Source organism: Lepus europaeus, chromosome 20 (genome assembly GCF_033115175.1).
Source record: "Lepus europaeus isolate LE1 chromosome 20, mLepTim1.pri, whole genome shotgun sequence".
NCBI lineage: Eukaryota > Metazoa > Chordata > Mammalia > Lagomorpha > Leporidae > Lepus > Lepus europaeus.
The window spans coordinates 49,672,179-49,685,782 of record NC_084846.1 but is presented as its reverse complement, the minus strand read 5'-3'; the positions used below and the strand labels follow the sequence as shown (position 1 = coordinate 49,685,782).

At 41.3% G+C, this 13,604-nt stretch overlaps 1 protein-coding gene across 4 annotated transcripts in view; it reads left to right on the top strand.

Annotated features, from left to right (window-relative positions):
- MIOS (meiosis regulator for oocyte development) overlaps nt 1–13,604 on the top strand; it is a 35,879-nt gene that overhangs the window by 4,449 nt on the left and 17,826 nt on the right. For all 4 annotated transcript variants that reach the window (XM_062179360.1, XM_062179362.1, XM_062179363.1 and 1 more), the window contains 3 exons: nt 1,395–2,728; nt 3,053–3,151; nt 11,546–11,803. In XM_062179360.1, coding sequence (XP_062035344.1) covers nt 1,435–2,728; nt 3,053–3,151; nt 11,546–11,803 — 1,651 coding nt within the window. In that variant the 5' untranslated portion in view covers nt 1,395–1,434. The remainder of the gene's footprint in view (nt 1–1,394; nt 2,729–3,052; nt 3,152–11,545; nt 11,804–13,604) is intronic.

The following is a 13,604-nucleotide window of genomic DNA, read 5'->3' as shown; positions in this document are numbered from 1 at the left end:
TTACCCGCTATGCTATAGTGCTGGCCCCAAAAACATCATTTTTAACCATAGGTATTTTTAGTTTGTGCTTCAACTGCTAGAATATTTATCTCCTCAAAAAGCCCATTTCAACAATATTCAAAAGTTTATAGACTTAAAAGCCAAAAGTCTCTTAGTAAGTATGATGTGTGTACCACTGGTTGTAAATAGGATGAATTCTACATAAGCCTACAAGCATTTTTAATAGTCATGTTTTTTAGCATATCATAGAAAAAATGTAATTGGCTTATATACCCACCATCCATAAACCTTATGATTAGGTTAATGTCAATTTTCACATTTTAAAAATGAGTCACTTTAAAGAAATTGTTGGGGCCAGCACTGTGGTGTAGTGGGTAAAGCTGCTGCCTGCAGAGCCAACATCCCATAAGGGCACTGGTTTGAGACCTGGCTGCTCCACTTCTGATCCAGCTCTCTGCTCTGGCCTGGGAAACCAGTGGAAGATGGCTCAAGTCCTTGGGCCCCTGTACCTGCGTGGGAGACTGGAAGAAGCTCCTGGCTTCAGATCGGCACAGCTCCGACCTGTTGCAACCAGTTGGGGAGTGAACTAGCAGATGAAAGAGCCCCCCTCTCTCTCTCTTTCTCTGACTCTGACTCTCCGTAACTCTTTAAAATAAATAAAAAATAAATCTTAAAAAAAAATAAATTGGTGGTTCCTTTTTAAGGAATAGAACTAGTATGTAGCAGAGCTTGGAATAGAAATCATGTTTCTTACTTCTTTAAACAGTTTACTCTGCCATATAAAGCTACTGCTTTTCATGGAAAGTTGGAAGAAACCTGTGTCTTAGGAGCACATTATGCTTTACATCTGCATTGTGCGTTATGATGGCACATGTGGCCATTTATTTTATAATTAGTTAACATATGAACTAGTCACATTTCTCATGCTTAGTAGGCACTTGTTGCTGGTGACTACCCTGCTGGACCGCAGATTTTTGTTGTTGTAGAAAGTTCTCTTGGACAGTGCTGCTCTAAACTATTGCTTAGGAACACAGTTCACAGCTCTTTTAAGTTCTCCCTCCTTCAAAGGCTTGGTGATACTTATTAATTTGCTCACCACGCTGAAGTTGTTAAAACCCTGAGGTTAAATTGAAAGTACTAGTAACAGTGCAATTAAGATAATTGATCATGGGAAATAAGGCCAGAACAGAGTTCTCAGGTTCTTACCAGCTCATTTTATTGGAGGAAGTGGTGGCTTTTCATTCTCCCTTTTAGTAAGTAAATGTCTTGAATTCATAGTGATAGAAGAAATAACAAATATATTGCCAAAGAGGATATTTGTGTAGAGAGTTTCCTGATTTTTCAAAATTGTACTTTGTTGGTATCTCACCAGTTTTTGTTCACAACTCTTTCAGTGAATGGGCCTGACTGGACTTTGTGAGCACATCCATCAACATGAGCGGTACCAAACCTGACATTCTGTGGGCACCACACCAGGTTGATAGATTTGTTGTATGTGATTCAGAACTGAGCCTTTATCATGTGGAATCTACTGTGAATTCAGAACTCAAAGCTGGATCTTTGCGTTTATCAGAAGACTCTGCGGCTACATTACTGTCCATCAATTCAGATACACCTTACATGAAATGCGTTGCCTGGTATCTCGATTATGATCCTGAATGTCTCCTGGCAGTTGGACAAGCAAATGGTCGAGTTGTCCTTACAAGTCTTGGTCAGGATCATAACTCAAAGTTCAAAGATTTGATTGGGAAAGAATTCGTTCCAAAGCATGCACGACAATGCAATACCCTTGCATGGAATCCTCTGGATAGTAACTGGCTTGCTGCTGGTCTTGATAAACACAGAGCTGACTTTTCAGTGCTGATATGGGATATCTGCAGCAAATATACGCCTGACATAGTTCCCATGGAAAAAGTGAGACTTTCAGCAGGCGAAACTGAAACAACATTATTAGTAACAAAGCCACTTTATGAATTAGGACAGAATGATGCTTGTCTTTCTCTCTGTTGGCTTCCACGAGACCAGAAACTTCTCCTGGCTGGTATGCATCGTAACCTTGCCATATTTGATCTTCGGAATACAAGCCAAAAGATGTTTGTAAATACGAAAGCAGTTCAAGGGGTGACTGTAGATCCATACTTCCATGATCGTGTTGCTTCCTTCTATGAAGGTCAGGTTGCAATATGGGACCTTAGGAAATTTGAGAAGCCAGTTTTGACTTTGACTGAGCAACCAAAACCCTTAACGAAAGTAGCATGGTGTCCAACTAGGACTGGTCTGCTTGCCACTTTAACAAGAGATAGTAATATTATTAGATTATATGATATGCAGCATACACCCACTCCTATTGGAGATGAAACTGAGCCCACAATAATTGAAAGAAGTGTGCAACCTTGTGACAATTACATTGCTTCCTTTGCATGGCATCCAACAAGTCAAAATCGAATGATAGTTGTAACTCCCAACAGAACAATGTCTGACTTCACTGTTTTTGAAAGGATATCACTCGCCTGGAGTCCAGTTACGTCTTTAATGTGGGCTTGTGGCCGTCATTTGTATGAATGCACAGAAGAAGAAAATGATAATTCTTTAGAAAAAGATATAGCAACAAAGATGCGCCTCCGGGCTTTATCGAGGTACGGACTTGATACAGAGCAGGTGTGGAGAAATCACATTTTAGCTGGAAATGAAGATGCACAGCTCAAGTCACTCTGGTATACTCTGCACTATATCCTTTGTATTTGAATTGTGTGGTTAATCAGATAGAGATGTCCCTGAAGTTTGCTGAAAGGTCAGTTATAAATGCACTGAATGTTTTCTATCTAAGTACAAGTTACATAATACTAAAGTTACAAAATAAAATGATTCAAAAACTCTTGAACTTGAAATAACTGCTTTGTAGTTTGTGTAGGAGGAAGAGAAGTGTACGGCAGAGCAGGAGTTCTCTCATTGCCCTGACGCCTATTATGAATTGGCTCCAAATCAAAATACGTTTAGCTTTGAAATATTGTCTAAAACTTCATCACTTAGAATTTCCTATGCATTTAAATACTTATGAAACAATATACAGAAGATATGGATCAGAAATCTCCAGGCAACAAAGGATCATTGGTTTATGCAGGAATAAAGTCAATTGTAAAATCATCGTTGGGTAAGGAAATCCCATTTTGTTTTTTCCAATGTGTTTCCAACTTTCGTATTCTTTATTTTGTCCCTCATCATTTGGTACATAAATATCCCTTTTTCTTTTTGGTTTTCTGGTTATTAGTGAATTTTTGAGTTAAATGCAATTGTATTCATACCTAAATACCCTTTGGGAGGGAGTCGTGATTAAAGTGACATTAATGTTCGGTCAGTTCATTTATTCAGTACTGTTTCTTGAAGACTCACTTTTAATGTTTTTTTTTTTTTGACAGGCAGAGTGGATAGTGAGAGAGAGAGACAGAGAGAAAGGTCTTCCTTTTGCCGTTGGTTCACCCTCCAATGGCCGCTGTGGCCGGCGCATCTCGCTGATCCGAAGGCAGGAGCCAGGTGCTTCTCCTGGTCTCCCATGGGGTGCAGGGCCCAAGGACTTGCGCCATCCTCCGCTGCACTCCCGGGCCATAGCAGAGAGCTGGCCTGGAAGTGGGGCAACTGGGACTAGAACCCGGTGTGCCGGCGCCGCAAGGCAGAGGATTAGCCTGTTAAGCCACGGCGCCGGCCACTTTTAGTGGTTTTACACTAAATGATTTATAGGATGCTGATTGTTAATTAGTATTTTATCACAGCTTTTTGCTTTTCAAAAGCAAAAAGATCTCCAGTTGAGGGAGTATTTGCTGCCCAAATACTTTTAGCCATTTAATTGCAAGGACTGTAGCTGTGACATGTAGCTTAACTAACCTGAAGGAGCCATCCCTGAAATAGTCTCTGATGAATGAGTGAATGAGTGAATTAATGATACATTGATGTAAGAAAGTAATTAATGATCTTTAAGAACAAAATTAAAATGATGGAAACCCTTAAGTTACATTTTCACTGACTGCTTTAAACAGTAGGTGTTGCTCTTTTTATTAGGATTTAATTATGCATTTTATTATAATTATTTCCTCAACCAAGGTTTGATCTCTAGCTTTTGGTGGTCAATTTAGGTCCAAGTCAAGATGCTAAAATGTAGTTCTCATTATTTAGTCAAGGGACAGTAGAAGTTGTAAATGCAACTGTTTTTTTTTTTTTTTTTTTTTCCCCCCGGAACAGGACTTAGATTGATCACACGGATATACAGATAATACAAAATACACTTCTTAGAGTAAATGAAGCAGCTGAGTTGAACTGTTATGTTCTTACAGTGTGGCTTTCTTAAAGGATTTTCAAATGACTTTGATCTACATTGCTGAAAGGTGTAATAGACATCTACTTCATTTTAGTGTTCTCTTTAGCCCTCCACCAAAAAAAAGGGGGGGGGGGTAACCTTTATTATAAGTAGTAAAATGAATGAGTTTAATTAGAAACTGCTATTTTTATTAATATAGGTAAAAGGGCGAATACCCTGAATTACCCCATAAATCAACCTGAATAAACATGGTTCATGATTTTACAACTACTGCTGTGAAACTTTAAACACCAAGTGTGTAGAATTTATAGTATTTTAACTGTTTAAAATCAGATCTTATTCTCAGTTATTCTGAAGTTGGTTATTGTGTTTGTTGCAATTTGATACATTTTAGAGAAATGCTAAACTCCCTGAGAGGACAAACAAGAGGCAAAGTGTGGACTATCCTTGTGTTTCTGGTGCAGTAGAAGCAAGCTGAGTATTCTGTCCTTAGGTCAGAGTAACCAAAGGTTTCCTGATGAAGGATTTCCTCATTGCTACATTTTCAGCTTTTCGTTTTGTTTGGCTTATTTGTTTTTATTTCTACTACCCAAAGGCAGAAAGTTAGAAATTGCTGTCCAAAATGGCACTCCAAGGTTTCATTTCTGCTTTTACCTGGCAAAACCTTTTCTTAAAATTGTGTGTTTAGTATTCAGCATATAGTAAACATATTGAATGATCTTGCCCACGGTAACCTCATGCATAAATTTAATAGAGCACAGAGCTAAGTTTTTGTTTTGGTGATAAATAATATATCAGTGTTTACTGTGATGTGGCCATCATGACAGTTACTCTCTGTATTTATTAAATGATTAATAAATTGCTAAATTAATACTTTAACTTTTATAACTGCCATATGCAGTACGTTCCCTCACCCAGTCAATATTTATTACATGCTCACTCTGTCCCTGGAATGGTCCTGGGATCTGGAGACATAACTGTCAATGAGCTAGATGAATTCCTTCACCTCACAGAGATTGAAGTGTCATCCCTGCTCGTGGGAGTCAATAATCCAGTGCAGAAGATGGGCAAGTAAACCTGCAGTTATAGCGTCAGAAGAACAGTTATGTATAGGAAGGATTCCTAATCTGCTGGGAAGGATTAGAGCGTCCCTGGAAGAGGTAAAGGCAGAAAGAAAGTCCAGACTAGGGAGAGCATATGCAGTGAGCCCAGAGGAAGAAATGGAAGTAAGCCCAGAAGAAGAACTGTTAGTGTGGAACAGAGCATGAAGCAGCAAGTAAGGAAAGAATGGAGGCTAGAAAAGTAAGCATTGGGCCAATTCAGGAAGGACTGAAGAATCATGTTAAGGATGTAGTGAGATTTTCACCTTTGAGATAAAGGGAGAACTTTAAAGAGTTGTAACAGAATTAGATTTGTCCTTCTGTGTGTAGATGGAGGAGGGATCAGGATTGATAGTAGGGACACCTGGTAGAAGCCTACAGTAATCAGGCAAGAAGTGGTGGAGTCCTTACCAAGGTTAGTAGTAGATGGACTGGAGAAATACGGTGAATTGGAGAGTGGGACAGATTTAATGATTAATTGGATGAAGGGGGCCAATTGCAGTTGGAGTAGAAATTTGAGTGGTTTGAAGAAATGAAGTAATCAGTTATAAATAATTCAAGATGACTATATGAAGAAATAAAAAAAAAGATACTCAAAGTAGGAGACAAATCTGGGTCAAGGTAGGGCCTCTGTGTTGATTTTTTTTTTTTAATTTTTCACATGGGATTGATTTAAGAGTGTGTAAATGCTGGTGAGAGGAATCCCATGCCTGTAAAGAAGTTGAAGATACAGAGAGAAGGGGTGGAGCCAAAAGTTGTCTGTCTAAGAGTGGGAGGCAGTGGGATGTAGATAACAGGTTCCGCCTCACATAGTAGTGTATACCTCTTCCATGTTAGTCCAAGGGAAAGGGGAAGAAATGGGGTATGGGGATTGCTAGAGGTTCGGCCACCAGAGGCTGAGGCACAGGGAGGTTATGGGGAAAAGAGAGGAAGGGGAGAGCTATTGTGGGAAACCTCAGAGGTTTGACTGCAGGACAACACTGCTCTACCAGGGGAGTGGGCCAAGGAATGAAGACTGTTGACAATAGAGCGATTCACTTGTTGACTGTTGGGGTTGGTTTGGATAGAGATGATAACAAAGACAGAACAATACTGGTAAATAAAAATGAGTGCTGAATGCCACTGTGGAGTTGAGGGATGTGGAGGAATTGAGATTTCTACGAGATTAGATGTTGTTGGTCATAAAGTGGCTCATTTGGAGTTGTGGCCATGAAAGGAGTAGGTCAAGTCTTGGGAAGTGTAGACCACTGGAGATCAGAAAGACAAGTTTACTGGAAGAGCTTACGTTGAATTCAGTCGGGACCAGAACAGACGCTCTGAGTCTCTTGTGTAATCCTGTATGGTAGTGTTCACAGTGTTGTCTGTGGGTATAACTTTAATGGTTCTTCACAGATTATGTAAGAATTTACTTATGTTAAAAAGTTAAGTTAAAAGTCCATGATAGGCCGGCGCCGCCGCTCACTAGGCTAATCCTCCGCCTTGCGACGCCGGCACGCCGGGTTCTAGTCCCGGTTGGGGCACCGGATTCTGTCCCGGTTGCCCCTCTTCCAGGCCAGCTCTCTGCTGTGGCCAGGGAGTGCAGTGGAGGATAGCCCAAGTGCTTGGGTCCTGCACCCCATGGGAGACCAGGAGAAGCACCTGGCTCCTGCCATCGGATCAGCGCGGTGTGCCAGCCGCAGTGCGCCAGCCGCAGCGGCCATTGGAGGATGAACCAACGGCAAAAAGGAAGACCTTTCTCTCTGTCTCTCTCTCTCACTATCCACTCTGCCTGTCAAAAAATTAAAAAAAAAAAAAAAAAAAGTCCATGATAAGAGTGGGGATTTAGCCTAGCTTTTAAGGCACCTACGTCCCATATCAGAGTACCTGGGTTTGAGTCCCTGCGTGGTCTCGTGACTCCAGCTTCCTGCTGGTGCAGTCTGTTGGGAGGCAGTGGTGATGGCTCAAGTGATTGAATTCCTGCCACCTACATAGGAGACCTGGATTCAGTTTCCAGATCCCAGCCTTGGGGCTTTAGCCCTGGCCGCTGCCAGCATTTGGGGAGTGAACCAGTGAACTGGAGCCGTGTCTGTCTCTCTGCCTGTCTCCCCCTCCCCCCATGCCCCCTAAAAAAACCCAGGATAACATCATAGTACTTATTTGATAACCCCAATTTCATGTGACATAGTTAGGTCTCTGAGCAGGCAAAATGCAGGATATAATATCCTTGAGCTTGACGTGCAATTCCATCTCCCAGCCGTGAACTCGGTTCATATGTATTGGTCTCTTTCATGACAAAATTTTTGTAAAATGTGGACTCAAAAAAAAATTAGAGTATCATTAAACTGTCAGAAATCATTTGAAAAGTAATTTTCTGCTTTTTACTGACCTATCTTAATAGATAACTTTTTTTTTTTTTTTTTTTGGACAGGCAGAGTGGATAGTGAGAGAGAGAGACAGAGAGAAAGGTCTTCCTTTTTGCCGTTGGTTCACCCTCCAATGGCCGCTGCGGCCGGCGCATCGTGCTGATCCGAAGGCAGGAGCCAGGTGTTTCTCCTGGTCTCCCATGCGGGTGCAGGGCCCAAGCACTTTGGGCCATCCTCCACTGCCTTCCCGGGCCATAGCAGAGAGCTGGCCTGAAAGAGGGGCAACCGGGATATAATCTGGCACCCCAACCGGGACTAGAACCCGGTGTGCCGGCGCCGCAAGGCAGAGGATTAGCCTGTTAAGCCATGGCGCCGGCCATAATAGATAACTTTTAAAATGTGTTTGTGGTTTAGAAAGTTATTTTCATTTATTTGAAAGAGAAAGATCTTCCACCTGCTGGTTCATTTTCCAAATGCCCACAATAGCCAGGGCTGGGTCAGGCTTAACCCAGGAGCCTGGAACTTAGTCTGGTTTTCCTACATGGTGGCAGTGGACCCAAGTATTTGAGCTATTACCACTACCCCAGGGGGCACATATTATCAGGAAGCTGGGTCAGACATGGAGGGGATAGGACTTGAACAAAGCATTCCTATCTGGGATGCTGGCATCCCAAGTGGCCTCTTAACCACCATGGCAAACATGTTCCCCTGAATTGTTATTTTTACCATTAATTAAATAATACCAGTTTTTAAATATCTTACATACATCTGCAATTTGTTTTAGCTGAAATTTACATTTTACCTTGAATTTGTTATTCAGAACAAATATTTTAATTTTTAAAATGAGTTTTTTATTAGCTTTAATCAGAGTTTTCTCATGGTTTTTAAAAACTTATTTGCATAAACTAAAAGTGATATTTGTCTTTAGGCTGATTTTTCATGGTTGCAAATAGAGCAGTGTGCTTCCTTTTTTCAGTGGGTGGGAAGTCTTATTAGAATTAGAAAATTTCTTTTCAGAAGTAAAATAAGTAAATTTTAAGTATAATTAGCTATTATTTGGATTTCTAATAATAACTCATCTTTTCATAAAGCAGTCAGATATAGTTTCTAATATGTACTGATATGGGTACTGCCCATAACCTAATGTCAGATCATCACACAGGTTATGTAAAAGTATGGAGTAGCTATGATGGAGAGTATACCTTTGCTGTGTGCTGTCTTTACTCTTTCCAGGTATTTAGACAGAATGTTTACGTGAAATACTTTCTCATATAATGTAACTTCAAATGACAACTGTAACGTGTGTATTACTTCATCATTTCCATGGGCCAGGAGTCTGGGCGTGGCTCAAAGTGTGACAAGGCTGAAATCAGCCCTGGAGCTCAGAGTCATCTTTCAGGTTCACGTGGTTGTTGGCAGAATTTAGGACTGAGGTAGCCATTTTCTTGCCACCCTCAGTTCCTAGAGTCTGCTCGTGGTTGCCACGTGGTTTTCTCGTAGACCTTCGTGACTTGGCAGCTTTTACTGACTAAAGTAAGCAGGCAGTCTCTAGCCTGCAGCTTCTCTGCACCCAGAACCCCTAGGAGTCATCTGACTGGGGCGGGCTGCATTGCATGTCTCCCTCTGATTCACTCGGAGGCAATTGAGTGAGGACCTTAGTCACTTCTGCTCTTGGAGGGTACTGCAAGAAATGGAATAGAATTAAAAGATACGTTTAATTTGGTTCAAAGATTCTGAAATCCACACATAAAAATATCTTGTTTAGAAATGAATCTCAGGGGCCGGTGCCGTGGCTCACTTGGTTAATCCTGTGCCGGCAGTGCTGGCATCCCATATGGGCGCTGGGTTCTAGTTCCGGTTGCTCCTCTTCCAGTCCAGCTCTCTGCTGTGGCCGGGAAGGCAGTGGAGGATGGCCCAAGTGCTTGGGTCCCTGCACCTACGTGGGAGACCAGGAGGAAGCACCTGGCTCCTGGCTTCGGATCGGTGTGGCTCCGGCCATAGCGGCCATTTTGGGGGGTGAACCAACGGAAGGAAGACCTTTCTTTCTGTCTCTCTCTCGCTGTCTAACTCTGCCTGTCAAAAAAAAAAAAAAAAAAAAAGAAAAGAAATGAATCTCAGATTCCTCCTGCCCAGGGAGTTATGCAAGGATGTGGTTGCCAGGGAGCAGGAACCATGGAGCCCTTCTCGCAGTTATGTCTGCAATAAGAATTCTAAAAACTTACCTATTTACTGTTGATCTAGTTACTTACAAATATATAATTATAGTATTATATGTAATTATATAAATGTATGATTACTCTAAGTTACATATGTAAAGTTTTGCAAAAATAATAAAGGAAGTTGGTAATATTGGACAGTCATGTTGCCTAATTCATAATTGAGTTTATTTTGAAAATCCAGGTGGTTAAAGTAAAAGATGGTTAAATAATGACAGTTTTGATGATAAAGCATTCTAGAATGTTTTGAGTTGTAATTAATAGAGTCGTTAAGTTTTGTCTTTGTTTATTGCCACCAGGTTTCATTCTAGTTACATTACACTACCTGTAGGATTGATTGTACTGTAAATAATGCTGCAAGAATAGTATGGCTTTGTAGTAAGAAAAGAATGAGAATATGAAGTTTTCTGGTACAGCGAGGGGAGAAATATCCTTCATATGATTCCCACTCTATTTTTTTTTTTAAAAAAGATTTATTTATTTATTTGAAAGAGAGAGAAAGTGAGAGATATCTTTCATCTGTTGGTTCAGTCGCCAAATGACCACAACTGCTGGGATTTGGCCAGACGGAAGCCAGCCAGAAGCCCAGAGCTTCATCCGGGTCTCCCATGTGGATGCTGGGGCCTAAGTGCATGGGCCATCTTCTGCTCCTTTCTCTGGTGCATTAGCAAGGACTGGATTGGAAGTGGAGAAGCTGGAACTGGAAATGGCGCCCATATGGGATGCCAGCACTGCAGGTGGAGGCTTAACTTTCTATGCCACAGTACCAGCCCCATCCCACTGTGTTTTAATGTTAATAGTTATCTTCAACTTTCCAAATACTTTAGTCTCTGGTCTCATTTGTTTGTGTATATGTACCTGCACAGAGGAAGGAGAGAAGTGATAGAGAAACTTCTACTTGGATCCTGAGCAGTGGGATACCTTGGGATTTGGAGCCTGTATTCTAGTGAGAGAAAAGACTGAAAAATAAATTAATGAGTATGGGAATTTATGTTTAGTGCTAAAAGAAATAAAGCCACAGGTGGTGAATGAGATAATGAGGGTTGAGTTCAGGGAGGCTTCTCTGCAGCAGTGACTCAGCTTTGCCTCTGAGCCTCTGCGCTCACTCCATCAGCTCATGTAGAGGAGCTGGTATACTTAGAAACATGGAGAAATGTTTTATTTGTGGCATGTTTTGTATTTGAACTAAGAAAATTGTGGCTAACAAATTGAATCCATGTATTTTTTAATTATTTGAGAGAGAGAGAGCTCCCATCCATTGATTGTCTCTACAAATGCCTTCAATGACAAGGTCAGGGCTGGGGCTGAAGCCAGGAGCTTAATCTACATCTCCAACATGGGTGACAGAAACCGTGCTACCTTCCAGGATCTACGCTGCTGGGAAGCTGGGATCAGGAACTGGAGCTGGGAATCAATCCCAGGCACTCTGATAATGGGACACAGCACTTAACTGGCTTCTTAGTCACTAAGCCAAATACCGCCTCTGCATATTCTAAATATGCTGTTGAAATAATTCTTTGTAAGAGTAATTTACTTTCCATGTTTGCTTCACGATAACAGATATGTTTCTATTTTTAGGAGTGGTGGAGAGCAGCAGCAGACACAATTGGAGTGGATTGGATAAGCAGACTGATATTCAGAATTTAAATGAAGAAAGAATCTTAGCTTTACAGCTTTGTGGGTGGATAAAGAAGGGAACAGATGTGGATGTGGGGCCGTTTTTGAATTCACTTGTACAAGAAGGGGAATGGGAAAGAGCTGCTGCTATAGCATTATTCAACTTGGATATTCGGCGAGCAATCCAAATCCTGAATGAAGGGGCATCTTCAGGAAAAGGTATTCAATTATATTCTAAGATATTGGCAGTGTGTGGAATTCTGTAAAGGAGGCTAATGATTTGCAAATATCTGATCAATATTTTAATGTAAATATTGGTTGAAAGAGCACAATTTTATGTCTATAACAGTAAATATTAGCCCATTCTTTTCAGTTATGTCTTCATTTAGGTATTTAAAAGCAAATATGTGCATTATATGTTCTTTACTATTATAAATATTGTTCAAATATGTCCATGTTCACTGTTTTTTTCTTCTTTTTAAAGATGGCTCTTTTAAAAAAAAATTTATTGGCCGGCTCAGTAGGCTAATCCTCCGCCTTGCGGCGCCGGCACACCGGGTTCTAGTCCCGGTCGGGGCACCGATCCTGTCCCGGTTGCCCCTCTTCCAGGCCAGCTCTCTGCTGTGGCCAGGGAGTGCAGTGGAGGATGGCCCAAGTCCTTGGGCCCTGCACCCCATGGGAGACCAGGAGAAGCACCTGGCTCCTGCCATCGGATCAGCGCGGTGCGCCGGCTGCAGCGCGCTACCGCGGCGGCCATTGGAGGGTGAACCAACGGCAAAAGGAAGACCTTTCTCTCTGTCTCTCTCTCTCACTGTCCACTCTGCCTGTAAAAAATAAAAAATAAATAAAAACGAAAAAAAAATTTATTTATTTATTTGAAAGGCAGAGTTACAGAAAGGCAGAGGTGGAGAGCGTGAGATTGAGAGAGAGAAACGTCTTCCACCTTCTGGTTCACTCCCCAAATGACCACAATGGGTGGAGCTGGGCCTATCCAAAGCCAGGAGCCAGGAGCTTCTTCCAGGTCTCCCATGCAGGTGCAAGGACCCAAGGACTTGGGCTATCATCTTCTACTACTTTCCCAGGTCACAGTAGAGAGCTGGATCGGAAGTGGAGCAGCCAGGACTCGAACTAGTGACCATATGGGATACCAGCGCTACAGGCTGGGGCTTTACCTGCTATGCCACAGTGTCAGCCCCTCTTATACATTTTTTTAAATAAAACTGTTTGCCCAAAGGTTAGGAAACTTCAATTTGCAAGCATTTTTGGCATACATTTAAGTTTATCTGAATTTATACTTTGTGTTTTGGGTGGTTATTGGTTGACCTTTAGGAAGCTCTGATACTTTTATTTCAACAAATACGGATTCTAATCAAAAGCATAGTTTGACTTATAAAAGTGCTACTACTACTTGAGTCTGTAATTAAAACATAATTTTTGTTTAATATTTGTTAAAAAGAAGTGTGATAAGCTTTTTGACTCTGGTGTTTTGCCAGATTCCTCAGAGAAACAAATCTTAATCCAAAACTTCAGGATTTCTTCCCATTAATACACCTGGCGAATTATTTCTGAATATTCAGAATACTGACTTATTTTCTGGTTCATTTTGAAACCATTATAGTTACATTGAACCATAGGGAAATACATAAAATGAAATGTAATATGTTTACATCCAGTAGAAAAGTCAAAATAGTGTTTCACCTAGATTGACATCTTGTCCTTTACTTTTACACTAACAAAGTTCTTCCCCATTTGAGAGTATAATAGAAAATATGTGGTAATGAAAGAAGAATATATATTTAAATTCTACAATCCCATTCTAACCTTTTTTGAAGATTTAATTTACTTATTAGAGGGTCAGAGTTACAGAGAGGGAGAGGCACAGAGCGAGGTCTTCCATCCTCTGGTTCATTCCCCAAATGGCTGCAAGGCCAGAGCTGGGCTGGTCCTAAGCTGGGCTGGTCCTAAGCCAGGAGCTTCTTCTGGGTCTCCTGTGTGAGCAAAGGGGCCCAGGAACTTGGGC